The sequence below is a fragment of the Anguilla rostrata genome, chromosome 13 (genome assembly GCF_018555375.3).
Source record: "Anguilla rostrata isolate EN2019 chromosome 13, ASM1855537v3, whole genome shotgun sequence".
Taxonomy (NCBI): Eukaryota; Metazoa; Chordata; class Actinopteri; order Anguilliformes; family Anguillidae; genus Anguilla; species Anguilla rostrata.
In genome coordinates, this window is record NC_057945.1 from 468,404 (window position 1) to 487,915 (window position 19,512).

The 19,512-nt window shown below is 44.7% G+C and overlaps 1 protein-coding gene across 1 annotated transcript; it reads left to right on the forward strand.

Annotated features, from left to right (window-relative positions):
• The first annotated feature begins 14,444 nt into the window (after positions 1-14,444).
• On the forward strand, positions 14,445-17,137 carry LOC135237264 (uncharacterized). Its single transcript, XM_064304195.1, has 2 exons — positions 14,445-16,526; positions 17,117-17,137. The coding sequence occupies exon 1, from the start codon at positions 14,483-14,485 to the stop codon at positions 15,941-15,943; it is 1,461 nt and encodes a 486-aa protein (XP_064160265.1). The 5' UTR covers positions 14,445-14,482; the 3' UTR covers positions 15,944-16,526; positions 17,117-17,137.
• The last annotated feature ends 2,375 nt before the right edge of the window (positions 17,138-19,512 follow it).

A 19,512-nucleotide genomic window follows, 5' to 3' on the forward strand; every position in this document is an offset into this window, starting at 1 on the left:
AGAGTAAGTATAAAAGTATGAAAGTTATAAATTGAAGCCAGCATAGATATAACAAAGACAAATAATAATGACATTGCTTGATTCAAAGACTGAAATTGCAGTATCAGTACGAGCCATAAAGTAATAGGAAATCAATGTTGCTATTTTTTATTTAATCATGCCATTTAAAGTGATGTTTAAACTTATAGCTACAGTACGGCACTGAACGAAAATATACATTTATAATTATTATTACAAATTCAGTAGTGTAGCAGTGTAAGACCAGCAAGCAATAAGCAATAAAATTATTCATGTTTCCCCCTCTTGTATAGGCTACCGAACCAAGACACACATTGAGACAACCTGCCACTAATAATAATAATAATAATAATAATAATAATTATTATTATTATTATACCAGAATATGTGAGGTAATCAAACAATACTACAGTAATAAAACTATGCTAACTTAAAGTGAAGTGAATATTATTACATTTTTCTGTGCTGTACCCTGCATAGTTACAAACTGGAAATGCAACAAACCATAAAGAGTCAATGACAAGCATGGGTTGATTTAAGGTGATAAGCAACAAAGATATAATTTCTATACTGGAATTCCAGTTTCAGTACAGCAGTCAAACACACATAATGAAAGTAAAAGCAGAGAATGCCAGTTAATCTATGAATGCAAGGAATGTGATTGCTGGTTAAGAAAATTGTCTTTTTATGATATACTGTAACTAGGTGCAGGATGCAGGTATCCCAGGCCTACTGTTGATTTAGTAAGAGTAAAACCAAGTCTGTGCCTGAGGAAATATGCCAATATATAACAAAAATGTACTTACTGTACCTTAGGCGAGAGCACTGTAGAAGATAGTCATTATGTAGAAAGTATTTGTGGTTGAGTGAGCAGAGCCACAACAGTGCAGATTCTTAGACCCTAATTTTAATAGAGCATACAGAATAGTTTACAATAGCGTAATTTTAACAAGCATTATATCTGGTCCTCCTTCAAGGATGTGCACCTGGTGTTTTCTTTAGGGTATCAACCAATGTGGGCCTGGAAATACCCCAGCTTTGATGAAGTAGGCTAAATGTAATCTTCAGGTCACAGTGTTTCATGCAAGTAACAGGGAACCTCCAATGTGCTGTTAAATGAGGATCTCACACTGTCCACCTGTGGTGTGAAATCAGAAGAATCAGCTTAATATAATGTGGAGTGTTGAAGTAGGCCTATATTTCATACAAAACTCTGTCTCACTGTATGCATAATAATAATAATAATAATAAGTATTATTATTATTATTGTTATTGTTATTGTTATTGTTATTGTTATTGTTATTATTATTATTATTATTATACAAGTGTACCAGAGTAAGTGCAGTAATCAAACAGTAGTACGATAATCAAAGAAAAGCTGTGATTTGGTGGGATGGCATACCTGCCATCCCAATGCTAACCTAAAGTAAACTAAATATCATGACATTTTCTGTGCTGTACCCTATGTAGGTACAAACTGGCAATGCAACAAACCTAAAGAGTCAATGACAAGCATAGGTTGATTTAAGGAACAAAGATATAATTTATATACTGGAATTCCAGTTTCAGTAAAGCAGTCAAACACACATAATGAAAGTAAAAGCAGAGTATTCTAGTTAATGTATTAATGCAAGGAATGTGAATACTGGTTTAAAAAAAAATTGTCTTTTTATGTTATACTGTAACTAGGTGCAGAATGCAGGTATCCCAGGCCTACTGTTGCTTTAGTAAGAGTAAAACCAAGTCTGTGCCTAAGGAAATATACCACTATATAATGAAACGGTACTTGTACTTTTTCTGAGAGTGCTGTTGAAGATAGTTATTATTTTGTCAGTGTTTGTGGTTGAGTGAGCAGTGCCAGAACAGTGCTGGTTCTTAGCCTACCAATTAATTGAGTATACAGAACAGTTTACAATTTATTCATTGTAAGAAGCATTATATCTTGTCCTCCTTCAAGGATGTGCACCTGGTGTTTTCTAAATGTTATCAGCCAGTGTGGGCCTGGAAATACCCCAGCTTTGATCAAGTAGGCTAAATGTAATCTTCAAGTTGTACTGTTTCATGCAAGTAAGAAGGAACCTGCAGTGTTCTGTTAAATGATTATGTCACACTGTCCACCTGTGGTGTGAAATCTGAAGAATCAGCTTAATATAATGTGGAGTGTTCATGTAGGCCTATTTTCCATACAGAACTCCGTTTCACTGTATGAATAATAATAATAATAATAATAATTAATTATTATTGTTATTATGATGATGATGATTATTATTATTATTAATAACAAGAACAACAATAATAATAATAATAATAATGTAATTATCGTCAGTACTTGCAGTATTCAACAGGAATTGAATGCCTATGCCCATACGGAAGCATTCATGTTTTCTAAATGTCCATAAAAGCTGAATGAGGGTAGGTGGGCAGCTGAAGGCTGTCGTGGTAGTAAAAATATGAAACAGGAAAGAGCAATATCATCATTGTGTAAAGAGAAATGATTTTTTAGTGTATAATTTTAGTTCACTTGACATAGCGTAATATAGGCTGTATCAGATAAAAGCATGTAGATCGTCATTTGGATAGTGACTGGTCGTGAATTAATCTAATCGCTTATTGGTGCACAGTACAGGTCTGATCTGACTGCAGTTGGCATGCTGTTTTTTTTTAATTTGTTTTGTAGCAAGGCAGTCGCTCAGGATATTGTAGGGGGAGAATGTGACGATACGAGTTACAGCAAGAAAGTTTAGGAAAATGGATTTCGTGTGAAGTGCGTGATCAACGGGTCCTGACGCTGCAAGAATGCCGGTAAGCAGCAATCTCGGCGGCTAGCCGTTTTCGATGTGAAAATGATCATGTTTTTGTTGTAGCTTTTTAAGGAAAATTTTGAACAAAGTAGGCAGCTAGCATTTGGGGTAGTAATTATAGCTAGATGGTTTCGTTATGGAATTGTTTACGTTTGGTGAATTAGTGTAATGTTAGATTGTATGAATTGTGTAAAATGCACGCAATGGCACCTGACTGAGACAACACAGATTTTTCGATCAGATAATTTGTAGTATTGTCAGAAGCTATAGTTGATACCTGTAGACTAGCCTATATGTAAATCAGTTGGGGTTTGGGTATTACAATAAATATAGGTTAGGTGGGTGAATTTCATGATCGGTGACGAGAAAGGAACGATCGCGTTCGTTTCCGTCCCCGTTATTACTCAGTGAGAATGAACATTTTGTCAGCTAGGTGGCTAACCTCAACGTTACGGCAATAGCTGGTTTAGACTTACTGTAGTTGGCCTAATAGTAGGCTATAGTTGATGTTACTTGGTAGCTAGCTAGTATTGTTCAGTATTTGTACTTTTAAATTATAATTAGAAGTTGACATCACAAAGCGCTGTGCACTGGTGGCATCTGGTTTAATGAAGCTGAGCTAAGTAGCTGGCCATCTGTACAATATCAATGAAAGCATTCTGGCGAATGCCGGTAAGCAGCAATCCCGGCGGCTAGCCGTTTTCGATGTGAAAATGGTCATGTTTTTGTTGTAGCTTTTTAAAGACATTTTCGGACAAAGTAGGCAGCTAGCATTTGGGTAGTAATTATAGCTAGATGGTTTTGTTATGGAATTGTTTACGTTTGGTGAATTAGTGTAATGTTAGATTGTAGATATTGTGTAAAATGCACGCAACGGCACCTGACTGAGACAACACGGATTTTTTTATCAGATAATTTGTAGTATTGTCAGAAGCTATAGCTAGTTGATACCTGTAGACTAGCCTATATGTAAATCAGTTGGGGTTTGGGTATTACAATAAATATAGGTTAGGTGGGTAAAATTCATGATCGGTGACGAGAAAGGAACGATCGCGTTCGTTTCCGTCCCCGTTATTACTCCGTGAGAATTAACATTTTGTCAGCTAGGTGGCTAACCTCAACGGGACGGCAATAACTGGTTTAGACTTACTGTAGTTAGCCTTGGTAGGCTATAGTTGATGTTATTTGGTAACTAGCTAGTATTGTTCAGTATTTGTAGTTTTAAATTATAATTAGAAGTTGACATCTCAGTGTACTGTGCACTGTTGAACATCTGGTTTAATGAAGCTGAGCTAAGTAGCTGGCCAGCTGTACAATATGAATGAAAGCATTCTGGCTGTATGTATAGCTGGGCCCACCGCGCTTTTAGGTTCACGGTAGTGTGGCTATAGGTTATTACAAATTGAGTCCGAGGTTTTATGGCCTACCGTATAATCGTATGGGTGTCTGAGTCATTAAACAATATTATGTGCGGTTTGCCTGTGAAATGATAGAGAATGTGTGTAAATGAAATGTAAACGAGCTTCCCAAAAGATTATACAGCTGTATAAGCAACCATTTAAATGTTTTTAGGCATAGTTAGTTATGCAAGCAAGCTATAGCTTCCATTCCACACAATACATACGAAGACGGTGACCAGAGTTTTTATACCATTTTTGCAACGTGTGCAATTGGCTACTGTGATGAGATGTTGTTATTGGCAGATGCAGCTATGAATGTTCAGAAATGTTAAAGAAGAACGTCCAATGGGGAGACATGTTGTTAGTGGGATAGGCGGCAGGAAAAATAAGAATGAGAAGAAGAAGAAGAAGAAGAAGAAGAAAGAGAAGAAGAAGAAGGAGAAAACGCAAAATCCCCTTAGTTTGGGGCTTTATTGTGTGGACATGTGAAGTTGTTTATGAATTCTGTCTGTTTTTAAGGGCTGAGTATCTGTGGCTGTTGTGGTTATTTCTGTGGGGAACCCTGAAAAGTGCCAAACTCTCGGTGCTGTATAGGTATGGGGGCATGCCCCCGCCAAGGCGTAACTTGGCGGGATGGCATACCTGCCATCCCAATCCCAACCATCCCAATAGGCAAAGTAAAACATAAGAGGCAGTTGTGACAACTCAAATTAGTAAGCAACACTTTGAACATAACCGTTGCAGATATACTATTTTCTTTTTAAGGCAATAACCAAAGTATTCCCAACACTTCACAACAGAAAATAGGCCTACCACATACCAATTTTTGGTGGCTATTTAAACCCCAGTACTATCCTGCAGAAGAATAATTAAACATAACATTGACTGCCTAATGAAGTTTACCTCAGAGCTTGACATGACAGTTTCTTTCTTTTTTTTTTCCTGTTTCTTAACCCAACTGAAAATCCTGTTGCCAAGTAGGTGGAGTTATGCACTTTATTTTGCATGTTTACAGACACCCCCCATTCCATTTCAAGCATTGAGTATAAAAGGCATGAGATCACCTGCGGGTATATAAGCTGTGGGCTTGCGCTGCGTTCTTCAGTTGGCAGTTAACACCTGAATCAATAAAGCCGCTGAGGACCAGCCGACTCAATATTGTGTTTTTCGTTTATTCTTTCAGGTGGGTAAATGTCACATAAGCACTTATACAGTTTGTCACTAATGTAGGCTTTAATCCCTTAGCGCACATGCCAAATCTGGTCAATCCTTGCCCATTTAGGTGGTACCCTATTTAAAGCTTTATAACTCCAGATGTGAACACCACAGAGACTTGAAAAATGTCTTAAATGACGCAGGACATTTGTACCATTTACAATACTAGCTTAGATGACTTTAATTTTGGAAGAAATAAAGTGCTACAAATGCAATTGTTTAGGCAAAATAAATATAAAATTAATTTGCTCTTTTTAGTTCGCAATGAAATACTAAGAGATTGCACATATACAGCAAGTTAAACTATACATGTCCTGGATCAAAAACTTCTTCACCACAAGTTCATAAAATCAAAGGGTGGATATGTAGAACGACTAAATATATATGAAGCAAAAACTAAGCAGTGTACCCAGTGTCTCCAAATCTAAAATGTCTAAATTATGCATTGCTGTAAATCACAACATATTCACATATTTCACTACAAATCAACTGTTTTGACTCAAGAAACTCACTGTTGCATCATTTTCAAGTGAGAATTACAAGCTTTCCGTCAGTACAGTGGTCTAAAATAGCTAGGGGTCCAGAAACATCCAAAATCTCTCCAAAAAGGAATATAATGCTTTTTGTCTATTGTAAAACATAAATTAGCCCCTTATGAAGGTTTAAGATGAAACATTGCTATCAGATTTTAAAAATAATGCAAAAATATTGTCACACAATGCTGTACAGTACCTAAATGTGTAATAATTAACTCTTGTATGTATTTCTATTCTCTGTACTCTTGTATATTTTCTTGTATGAGGATGGAATAACAGGAAAACAATTTTCAACCTTCCACCACGTTTTGGCAATGTTGCGTCATCACTGTTGCATGCCTCACAAAAACTACTAGACTAACAACGAATCTGGTCAGAAGAAAGTGAATGAGAGAACAAGAATAACACGATGGGGAAGAAGATTGTTAGAGTGCTGCTGTTGGTGCTGATTACATCCAGCGTTTGCACGCAATACGATGCCACCACCGTGCTTCCCGGGGGAAGCGTCCAGGCGCTGCGGGTCTATGGCAGGGAATGGCTGCTGTCCATATGGAAAAGAGCTGCACCAGAACCGGGCTTGTTGGACAACGTTCCAGAGAAGCTGTTGCGACAGCGTGGAGACAGTTAGCCGCGGAAGTGAGGGAGGAGGGGCGGCTGTAGCAAGGTGAGTGACACCGCTCGCATATATAGAGAGAGAGAGAGAGATACGAGTTCGAAGTAATCACTTCTTTTATTTGTTGCCGAACACCCGGCTTTTCGTTAAACTGGTTACATGAGTTTTACACACTACTTCTGCCGTAGCGCCGTACTTCCTCCGTCACCAGTTCCCCCGTCTGCCTCGGCGAACGCCTTTTAAACCACCCAGGCTCACTGTCAAGGTAATCAGCACATCGTTAAACAATTAAACATTTAAAGAGTGGTGCTGAGAGTGGCCCCGCCCACTCTCTCTCTGCAGCCAATGCACAAACCATGCCCCCCCACCACAGCAGCATTCAACATGGACTTCGCTGAACGTGCAGCAAGCCACCGCTGCCATCAATACTCTTCAGCAATGCTCGCTCTCTGAGGAAAAAGATGGAGGAGTTGTGCCTGAACACAAGGGTCTGCAATGTATACTGTGATCCATTGGTTCAGGTACAAGGCTTCTCAAATGTTTGCATGGATAGGAATAATAACTCAGGGAAAACGAGGGGAGGTGGCATTTGTGTTTATATTAAGGACTCTTGGTGCAGTAATTACACAACAAAAGACATGGTACGTACCCCTGACCTTGAACTCATATGTTTAAGTTTAAGACCCTTTTATCTACCCAGAGACTATGGGAACATTTTCATCTGCGCTGTATACATCCCGCCTAGTGGGAACGCATTCAAAGCTGCCTCACGAGTAGCTGATTGTGTTCATCAGCAATTAAAAAACGAGCCTGATGCACCGATATTTGTATTAGGGGACTTCAATCACTGCAATATGGACTACGCTCTTCCAGGGTTCCAGCAATATGTTAATAATAGCACACGGAAAAATAAGATACTGGACAAATGCTATGGCAACATTAAAGATGCATATGCTGCTAAGATCAGACCCTCCCCCTTTCAAATTCGGATCATAACACCATCCAGCTAATTCCCACTTTCAGGTCTGCCCTGAAAAGAAGCAAACCTGTCTCAAAGACCGTCAGTGTCTGGCAGGATAGAAATAAGGAGGAGCTACGTGGCTGCTTCTTTACCACAGATTGGGATGTTTTCCAACAAGACAATAATATTGACAGTATTGCGGAGGCGATTACAGGATATATTCATTTTTGTGTCAATGCTGTAGTAGCAAAAAAGACCATTAAGATATACCCAAACAACAAAGACTGCATCACACCTGAGATCAAACATTGCATCAGACGAAAAAACAAGCCCTCCGGAACAACAATACAATGGAACTGAGAGCAGTTCAAAGAGAACTAAATGGGAAACAAAGGGAAGTGTGAAAACAACATAGTCTTATGCTAGACTAATGTTTATGGACTTCAGCTCAGAATTTAATACTATACTCCCTCAGACCCTGTTAAACAAGCTGAAACAGATGGAGGTGAACCCCTATATAATCAGATGGTACCATGCATTTCTCATAGGAAGACAACAGCAGGTGAAAGTCAACTCAACTCTCTCTGACATACAGGTTATTAGTACTGGAACTCCTCAAGGCTGCGTAAGCTCCCCTCTTCTTTTCACATTATACACAAACGATTGTAGAAATCAGTACACAAATAACTACATTAAGTTTTCTGATGATACAGCCATACTCAGTTTACTGACAAAAGACTCAGACATTGCAATGTATAAGTCAGAGATAGAAGAGGTTGTGCAGTGGTGTGAGGGGCACAACCTGATGTTAAACGTCAAAAAAATGAAAGAAATGGTCTTTGACCCCAGGTCTGTTGGTGATCACAGCCCAGTTTTAATCAACAGGGAGAGAGTTGAACAGGTAACAACATACAAGGTATTCACTTTGATTCTCAGTTACAATGGGCTCATCAAGTGGAGTATGTGTGTTTTCGAATCAGTCAGCGTCTGCATTATTTGCGAAGGCTCAGGGTCCATGGACTGGATAAAAGCATTATGTTATTGTTCTACAGGGCAGCCATTGAATCTATTATTCGTTGTGGTTTGGTAACCTGTCTGTTAAACTCAAAATCACAACTCCAAAACCTGACCAGAAGGGCTGGAAAAATAATCGGCATGCTGCCCCCATCTTCTCTCCAGGAGATATTTGAGGATATGGCGAGGAGGCAGGGCCTTAAAATCACTTGTGGTCCAAACCTTCACAAAGAGTATGAGCTAATGCCTTCGGGCATCAATACAGGTTACCAAACTGTAAGTTGAACAGGTATATATTTTCTATGGTTCCACTATCAATCAAACTACTGAACAATAAGAGATGAGGGTGTGTGGGTGGTGGTGGTGGGTGGGGGGGTACATTACGGCTCTTATCAGGGGGAATGTGCAATATCTTGGTGTAGGGCATCTGTGGAATATTTTTGATGTAGGGTATCGTGCAATATTCTTGATGTGTATGTTCTGGTGTAGGCTATATGTATCTGGGTGTGATACTGCATGTTAGCGTAGTTGACTATACATGTATGCGTCACCTGTGTCTCTCGAATGCCCAAGACGAATTTCTCCTAAGGGAGACAATAAAGGCTAATCTATCTATCTATCTTGCCAGTTACGATGAGTGGTTGTTGTCAAATTACACCTGTCAAAACATGTCGAAGGGAGTCAGATGTAACGTTTGCCTAACACCACTGATAATTATGGATGTGTAGGATTTAATGTGAGAGTGTTTATATTTTCTTTGTTTTTTTTCGTTTTCTCGTAATGGTGAATAAAATGTAGACGATTAGAGCCAGAGCCCGAACAGCTGATTAGCAGCGCAGTGGTTTACCGTTGCCAAGGCAACCAGGCAGCTCAAGGGTTGTAATATGTCATATGTAAACAAAGAGGATGAACGAGAAAGATTATATAGTTAATGTAATTGTTGTGTGACTGAAGGTATAAGGGAATAAGATAATTATTTTATACTGGTAATGATAAGAATTGTAGATAACAGAATGATATAGAATGAGCACTTTCAATACCTGTATATAGAATTGATCATTTTTAATAGCCTACTTTTATATATAACAGCCTATTTTATGTTTATTGTGATTCTATTAGCCTATTGATTTTAAATTGAAATATCTAGTGAATGGATGGTTATTTTGTATTTTGAAATATTGAGATTTTGATATAACACTGTGATTTTTATATTATATTGTTATTGTTTTACATTGTCATTTGTATTGTTCCAATTAAGTTCAGTTGCCAGTAAACACCTGAATCAATAAAGTTTCTAAAATATGTCACCCCTTGAGTCAGCTTGCACTCTATGGGTGTAATACAGGCAGACCCTTCTCACCGTGGGAGTGGCTGCCTCTTTAAATTAGATTTTAATGATGGCACTTAATGGCATTTAATGATGAGTCAGAAGCCTTAATAAAATCAGGAAGGTCATTACAAATTTTGGTTCCTTTGCTGCAAAAGCCCTGTTAACGCACTGCACACATTATGATAAGTGTTGAAATGTGTATTGAATATTTGTTTTTCCTACGGCACAAGGCGTGGGCATCACAAGGCATATTCAGGGCAGGCAGTCAGTCAGTCATAGGACACTTCACTCCTTTCTTATGTGGAGAAAATACATGCACTAGGACCACACGGAAACAGCTATAAAACATAGCAGCTAATGTTAGATAGCTGAGCATCGCTAGCTAGGTCGTTATCAGATCAAATTATACGGTCCGTGTTTTTGAGTTACCTGGTAAATTGCCTAATTTACCAGGTAACGAGCCAACCATTGATACGATTATATATTCTGTGGATATAATTATCTGTTACATTGAAGTTACCATCAATGTTTTACCACCAAAGATTCCATTCACCCATTTGGCTCAAACTTGAGGTAGCTAGCTAACGTTTGCTGCTAGCTAGCTACGTACGTGAACAACTGAGATAATTTACTGGACGGTGGGGACTCTTAGCCAGCTGTAGCAGTGGGGGATTTTCAAGTTGATGGGGGAGAAAATAGGGAGAGAGATGCCATGGGGGAATTGATGGGGGGGAAATATTTTGAAGTTAGGGTATTTGCCTAATAATTGGGGGAAGTTGACTGCTAAAAATGTGAGAATCTGGTAAATTAAGTAGCTTCTTGTAACCCACTCTGTGGGTGAGAATTGATAAGGCTCTTAGACACCTTTTAACCTCCCACTTGCCCAATGATATTCCGTTCATTAAAACAATCTGTGATATTTACAAATAATATTGTAGAAGCATGCCTTCTACCAAGGACTAACATTTGTACTAACTAATTAGCTAGCTAGCTAATTACATTCAACAATTGAGTTTGGCCCATCTTAAAGGGGACCTATTAAGCTGTTCTGGATTCTCCCTTTCCTTTAGTATCATATAGTTTTGGGGGTGTGTGTTTAAATCGTCAAAGTTTGAAAACCTAAAATCCATGGCTATGGAAATGAATCAAGTAGGACAAAAACCTGTTTCCTGAACCGCCCTGAACACCCTGTTGTGTCCATAGGTTGCATACTAGATAGTTCCGTAGACGGCGTGCATTGTAAATTATAAACCCACTCAAAAATGAAAACATGCACGATGTAATCACTTGTCAAGTGCTAACTTATTTCAGTCAAAGTCCGTTATGTTACCTGCTCTGAATGCAGAGGGTGCCTAAGTCAGCCATGGCTTTATGCTGAGATGTATTTATTTTATGCCGTTGGCATTGTCTGACACAAATATCTTGCGAGTGCATGCGCCATGTGTTGTTTGGTTGTCGCAATTGCCTTTTTATTTTTTTAGACAAGACCATTTTGAATAGATATAATGCAAATTTTATTCATAAGCTGCAAAACTCTTATTTTTATTGTTTTGCTATTCCTTAGAGTACATCACAGCAGGACCCCCGTTCTCAGCAGTACTGAGACATGCTCTCAGCAGTTGGCCAATAAGAATTGGTTGGGCTTTTCAGGAGGGGGCCTTAAAGAGACAATAGCCAGAACAGGCTGTTTGAAGTAGAGCTTATCAGAGGTGCTGCATCAATAGAGTGTTAAAATGGAACTATGTGTTTTTTGCACATTAAAGCATGTGGCTGTTTGTAAATAGACCCCAAAAACGAACGCCGTCTTTCAAACAAACAACCACATAACTTAATTCACAACCATTATCGCCACAAAAGCGCCGTAGGCCTGTACAGAATCTGTACTTGTTTCAGTAGTTTCAACACACAAGTGCCTCTCTACCTTGCTTCAATTTATCTGTACTATTCTTCATGAATATAATACCCCAAGATATCATAATCATATACCCCAGCCCAACTGTTTTTATTTTATTTATTTTATTATTGAGTTATCTTGCCTAATTTTAAAGGAGAACAAGTACAGATTCTATACAGACCCACGGCACTTTTGGGAAAAACAGTAATGGACTGTTTGACCCTAAATTTGTCAAAAATACATCGACTCACCTGAGGTTAAATCTTCCATCTGTCGTTTCTGGTGAGGTTAGTATGAGCCTTATATCTATAGGCAAAGTACACAGGGATCTTGTGGGTAGTATCACATAGAGTGGCATATTTGGACACGTTTAGCCAATGCTGACAAATCCGCCAATACTGTCCTCCAGCTAAGACAGTGGGAGATGAAGAATTCACAACAACCATTTTGCACAAGAAAATCTTGCACGACCCTACCCACAGCCAGAGAGCCGAGCTCAAGCAGCGCAAACACTGGACACAGCAAGCTACACGATGAAGGCGAGGAAGAGTGTGGTCTGATGATGAGTAGAGTTCTCTGAGCTGTGTAAGGAGAGTGTGAGTGGAGGACATGACAACAGATTTTATACAGAACAGGAGAGAGGGAGGAGAAAAGAGAACAGGACAGGGGGAGGAGTAAAGAGAACAGGACATATTGTATTATCTTTTTTATTATTATATTATATATTTTTATTATTGTTATGTGTGTGTAAATTGTATTATTATTATTGCTTTATCACAAATCACATTATTCAAGAGCTCAGCGGAATTACAAAGTACATACACAGGTGGAGCAGCAAAACTTTTAAAGCTCTTCTTGACCACAGGTGTTACTTTCAGTTATACACGAAAATCATTTCATAGAGAAAACCGGAGGAAGACGGAATGACGGACAATAACAACAATTATGCAAATAAATTGTTAATACAATAAAAGTTATGGGAAATTTCAGAATACCATTAAGTCGTCAAGTCAAGTTTATTTGTATAGCGACAGGGGGGCGACATAGCTCAGGAGGTAAGACCGATTGTCTGGCAGTCAGAGGGTTGCCGGTTCAAACCCCACCCTGGGCATGTCGAAGTGTCCTTGAGCAAGACACCTAACCCCTAACTGCTCTGGCGAATGAGAGGCATCATTGTGGCAGTTCGTCACTCATCTCCAAGAGGTCAAGTGAACGCACGTCTCTGTGTAAGAACAATGCTGTTGAAGGGAGTTTATTTGTTGCTTTTATGTTTAGCCAATTTGTAATTCCTTGTACATTCATTTGTATTTGGGGTTGTTGGGAAACAGACAGTTTTGTGTATTCTGCGTTTGGGAAGTTTCCGCTGGGCCCCAGGGGGGAAGGGGGTGAGCCCCCCTGTTGTATTCAATTTCAATGTGAATGGTACCTGTTTGAATAGGTAGGATGGATTTGAATTTGAATGGTCCAATCGGAAGGAAGCACAGCCTCTATCACCAATCAGAGGCAGTGCTCCCTTTCAACAATATAATTCCACAATATGCAAATACCAGTCTACTGTAAACTGTATAAATCTGATCACCCACCAATACTATTTTGAACTTCCTTGCTGAGTTGTTCCCGTAGCCGGCTGCGTAATAAATCTTCCTGTTTTTACTACAAACGTGTGCTCGGGTTTCTCTTCATCACGTACAAATCTACTGCCCTCTATTGGAGGACAGTGGGTTTGTGAGTGATTGGTGTGTAATCAGAGCATACGTGCCTCTCTCTCTTCTCTCTCTCTTTCTCCTTCCTCTCTCTTTCGGAAGGTCTGGTGTAGTGGCGCAGTACCAGTGGCTTGACCGCGGCTGTGTCCACTGCATCAGGCCGGCGGACCAGGCCGGACCCACAGCGTTGGGGATAGGCAGGTATCAGTGGCGTGACCGCGGCCTGCTGATTCCCCAACGCCGAAGCCAGGACAGCGCTCGGAGGACCCCTGCCAGAAGACTCCCGCCATCCGGGGACCACACCACTGCTGCGGACGACCATCGCCGGAGACCAGAGGGGAGTTCAGCGCCGCCCGGAGAGAAGGCCCGTAGCGGCTCGCTCTCCGGGCTACACCATCCTCGTCGAGTCTTCGCCCTCGCTTCCTGGCTCCCCTCCTCTGCTCTCCAGGCCGCAGCAGGACCATCGAGTGGACCCGGAGGACAAGGCCGAGGAGCAGGCAGACGGGGGACCCGAGGACCTCCCCACAACTACGGCGGCGGCACCCGGATCCAGCCAGACCAGCTATACGGATCAACGCCTGGTGCCAGCTACCGGAAGGGAGGTCCCACTGCACCTCGTGGAGCCGACCTCTGATCGGCTCCCTTGGTGCGGCAACGTTGGTCCCCCTAGGAAGGACCAGCATCTCTGAGCGCTGTTCCTGTGCTTCCCCCCATCTACTTAGGTCCGGCCTGAGAGAGAGGGAGGATGGCTACGGGACCGCAGCCGGGAGTCCGACGCCACAACGCCGTCCGGATGACGTTGCAGAACAGCGGAGAAGGGGGCAGCGGTGCTAGTGGTACCCCCCAGGTGGCACAAGGGGCAACGGGCGCAGCCGGAAGGGGCGCCGCAGAGCCAGCAGCTACTGGGGGGGCAAGCAATACCGCTGCCCCCAACGGCAACAGGAGATTGACAGGTATGACCCGCCTAGAGTTCAGCCGGGCAGTGCTTCAGCGAGCCATGGGCTTTGTGCCTGGCGACCTGAACTGCCTGGTGAAGGTTCCGGGCAACGCAGACATTTTTGAGATCAGTTTCCGGTCTGCAAATATCCTGGAGAGGTTCTGGAACCTCTATAGAGAGGGGAAGGGTAAGGCCCCCCTCAGTGTTTTTGACGTAGAGCCCCTGTCTGACACCGAAAACAAGGTGGTCACTGTGCAGTTTTACAACGAAGCTGTGCAGGACCACGATGTGAGTACGTGGTTGGGCAGGTATGGTCTTGTTAGATCTGAAGCCCGGAGAGTCCTTGATGAGGACGGAGTCTGGACCGGAGCCAGGAAATGGCTGGTACAACTCAAGCCCGACCCCTCTGCACCTGGGGGGGTATGCCACATCCCCAGCACCATCACGCTGGGGAGACACAGGGGGGTGGTGTTTTATTACGGCATGCCCAAGCTGTGCAGGAACTGCGGCGAGTTAGGCCACTTAGCCGCAGCCTGCACAGTGGTCAAGTGCAAGTCGTGCGGCGGCGAACACGAGACCAGGGCATGCCGTGACCCGAAGCCCTGTAACCTCTGCGGAGCGAGGGGGCATCTCTTTAGAGATTGTCCCCTCTCGTACGCGAACAGGGCTCGGAGCACCGCCCCCCCTCCACCGTCTGCTGCCCCCCCTCCGGCCCCGCTCCCCCCGCCTACCCCCATGCCACGCACCAGACCACCCACCCCTACCTCCTCCCAGCCTGGAAGCCCAACCCCACATGCACAGACCCCAGCACAAGACCCTACCCCCTGTATCCCCAACGCCGGAACCCCCAACTCCACAGTGCCCCCTGCCTTAGACCCCACCAACCCCGTCACTGTCACTATCAAGGAGGAGCCTGACTCTGACACCCCCATTGTGGTGTTGGAGTCAGACTCCTCAACCTCAGACTCGGATTCCACTACTCCTTGGCAACAAGCTAAAAATAAAAAGGGCAAACGAATTCGATCACCAACCACAGTCCAACAACAACCCGGTCAACCTCCCAACCCAGCAATAGTGCGCCAAATAATCAAACCCACAAAAACATTGAAACAGCTTCACCCCAAAATGGTACATAAAACACCACCTACAGCCAGGCCTGAGCCCCCTCCCCGCCCTACAAAACCACCCACACCACCGCCAGTACACAGTACAGAAACTTTACACACCTCCACCACCACACAACTAAGAACAATCAGGGACCAGCCAGTCTCCGGTCCAGACCCTGTTAAAGGATCTGGAACAGCAACCTCCTCTCAGGGCCCTCCAGGGACTGGGGGGAAGCCTGGGGCAAAAACACCTGCCCCCACCTCTCCAGGACGGAACCTCCCAGGCAGTCAGGAGGGGAGGCCTGTGGGTGCACATGGTCCGGGGGTGAGTAGGCGCCTCAATAACCAGGACTTGGTAAACCACAAACTCAATAACATCTGTAAACAAATAGCCAATAGTAATATAGGAAAATAAATCACACATAACAATAAAATTATGGAACATACAATAACACTCAACATTAAACACCCGTAGCATCAAAGATCCATCAAAACGACATACAGTATTCTCCATTCTGTCACAGGTCCCCTCAGACGTCATCCTGCTCCAGGAATGTGGCATTCCGTTCCGGGAGTTGGATGGCGTTCTGAGGGAGGAATGGAGAATGGGAGACTCTCTCTGGTCTGGCTCAAACATCGCCAGAGCTGATGGGGTCGGCACGTTGGTGAAAAATCCCTACGTGCGTATAACATCTAGCAACGTCGTAGAGAGTGGGCGAATCCTCGTCACCGACTTCGATGTCGGGGGTTCCCCACTCAGGGTAATCAACGTGTACGGCCCCACCAGCGTGGCCGAGAGGGTCTCCCTTTTCACAAAACTACCTCCATTAATACATTGCACAATGCCGGTTGTCGTGGGGGGGGATTTCAACTGTGCCCTATCAGATGAGGACCGCAGCAGACCCAGACGGGACCGCTCCAGCGACCTGCTGCGGTCCCTCATAGAGGACTTCTCCCTCCGCGACGCCGGGGGCGCCTCTCCCCCCCAACACAGGTGGGTGAGTTCTTCTGGAAGCTCTTCTTCGAGAATCGATTTGTTTCTGCTCTCCCCAGGCCTGGGGGTGCCCGCTTATTCCATCCAGGCGGTGCACTTCTCGGACCACCACATGGTGACCGTGTCCCTGACCTGGAAGAAGTCTATAACCGTGGGTAAGGGGCTCTGGCGGATGAACATCAGCCATCTCCGAGACCCCCAGGTGCGACTCTCCTTCTCGAGACGTTACCTGGAGTGGGTGAGTCTGAAACACCTCTTTGACTCCCCGGTGGAGTGGTGGGAGATGGTGAAGGAGCGAGTGCGAGGCTACTTCCGGGCAGTCGGGCGGAGGAAGGCGAAGGAAAGGAGGGCAGTTTTTGTACAACACAATGCTGCCCTCCAGAGACTGAGCCTCCTCCAGTCCCGAGGCCTGGATGTTAGCAGTGAGATCGCACGGACTCGGCAGAGCCTCACCACCCTCTACCGGGAAGAGCGGGAAAAATTTACTTTCCGCTCCAAACTCCAGGGCCTCGAGGAGGATGAGAAGTGCACACGGTTTTTCTTCCGCAGGGCGCGGTCTAAGACTAATAACATCTTGTCTCTCTATAACAACAGAGGTGTGGTGGTGTCTGAAGAGGCGGAGGTCCGGGAGGTGGCCCGGGAGTTCTACGGGGGCCTCTATAGTGAGAGGCCCTCCGATGGGGCTCTCATGGACACCTTCCTGGGCGGCCTTGACAGACGTCTGGGTGACGAGCGGATGGACTCGGAGTTGAGCACCGAGGAGCTCACCCGGGCCGTGCTCTCCCTCAACCAACACAAAGCTCCGGGTCCTGACGGAATCCCAGCCGAGTTCTACCAAACTTACTGGGATCTCCTGAAGGAGGACGTGGCTGAAGTTTTCAGAGCGGCGTACAGGGAGGGGCGGTTGGGGGCCTCACTGAGACAGAGCTTAGTAGCTCTTGTCCCAAAGAAGGGGGACCTGAAGGACCTCCGCAACTGGCGGCCGATCAACCTCCTCTCAGTCGACTATAAGATCATGGCGAAGGCGCTGATGAGGAGGTTCCAAGGCCTGATTACATCGGTGATCGGACCGGACCAGACCTGCAGCGTGCAGGGGAGGTCCATAAACGACAACCTGCTCCTCGTGAGGGATTTAATCATCCACTCCGGGGAGCGGCGGTCCCCCTTGTGCCTTCTCAGCCTCGACCAGGAGAAGGCATTTGACCGGGTGAGTCATGTGTGCCTGGAGAGAGTGCTAGAGAGAATGAACATCCCTGGCCCCCTCCGGCGTTGGATAAAGATCTGCCTGACCGACATAACGGGCAGAGTGGTTGTCAACAGGCAGCCCTCTGCCCCGTTTGCCATCAGGTCTGGCGTCAGGCAGGGGTGCCCTCTAGCATCTCTCCTGTACGTCATCTACCTGGAACCGTTCCTCCAGGCCATCAGGGCCAGCCCCGGAGTGGCGGGTTACCCGCTGCCGGGGGCTAGAGGAGAGCGGCTAAAGGTGATGGCGTACATGGACGACATCACCATCGTCGCCACAGATAGTCGCTCCATCGCTTGTGCCACCAAGGTGATGGACGACTTCTGTGTGGCCACTGGCGCCCTGGTCAACAGGGACAAGAGTGAACTGTTTCTGTCTCCTCATTATAGTGAGCCTCTAACCGTTTCCTTCCCTGTACGCAGAAATAACATCAAGCTCCTGGGGGTGACCTTCCAGGCTGACGGAGGAGGGCGAACGAGCTGGGAGGGAGCCCTACGCCACGTCCAAAATAAAACCTGGAGCTGGAGTGCACGGCCCCTGACCATGGCGGGTAAGATCCTCGTCCTGAAGGCAATTGTACTGCCCATTCTTCTCTATGTGGGGGGGTGTTTCCCCCAGACAAGGCCACCAGCAAGAAAATAGCTAGGTTGGCCTTCCGCTTTGTCTGGGGGAGTAATATGGAGAAACTTAGTAGAGTCACCCTCCTCAAAGAGGAGAGAAATGGGGGGCGGGGGGTCCCGGACATAGTCACCATTCTTATGGTGCAAGGTCTGGCCGCCCTGGTCCAGAACGTCGGGAAGGTGGGAAAGGCCTCTGGTGCCTTCGCTAGGTACTATGCCACCCCCTTCCTGCGGACAATGGGCCTGGGTGTGCTGGACCTCACCACACCATATAGCTGGGACCCCCCTTATGTCTATCAGGCCCTGAGGGACTTTGCCTTCAGGGCGGGATTGCCCAGGGCTGGCCTGACCTCGTGGAGCTATAAAATCATAATGGCTCACTTAAGATCAAAAGAGACCGTCACGCTCCCGAGGTCAGGGCCGGCCCGGGACCCGCACGTCATCTGGGCAAATGTAACACACAAATGTCTAACTAACAAGCAGAAAGACATTGCCTGGATGACAGCTCACGGGTGTCTCCCCACAAGAGTTTTTATGTACCGCCGGCACTTAGCCCTGACTGAACGCTGCCCCCACGGTTGCACTGACTCAGAACACAATTACCATCTGTTCTGGGAGTGCACCGTGGCTAGGCGGGTCTGGGGCCTTGTTGTTTCCTCTGTCTCCCATAACAGGTTGCTGCCGATGTCCTCCCTGACGGCTGAGAGCGTCCTCTACGGTCCCCGAGGGGGACTCAAGACCTTGGAGCTCCAGCGTCAGTGGAGGATCACCAACACCGTCCGGCAGGTCCTGTGGGAGACAAGAAACATCAAGGTCTACCAAAAAACAACTGTGGACCTGGTCACTCTCCGGAGGAGGATTCAAAACCTCCTCCAGGACGGCGTTCTGGTGGACTTCCGGAGAAACAAGGCCCTAGCGAGAGAGAAATGGGGGGTGGACCACTGGAAAGAACTTATCATATAGTCCACCCCCCAGGAGGGGCGCGTGCTCTGCACACCACTCCCGAGCGCACGTACCCTTTTATATTATTTATTGTATTTCTTAAAACAATTATTGTGTTTCTGTTATCATTGAAATATGTATTATTGATTTGTAAATTGTCCTCTTTATGTCATTCTTTTGATGGT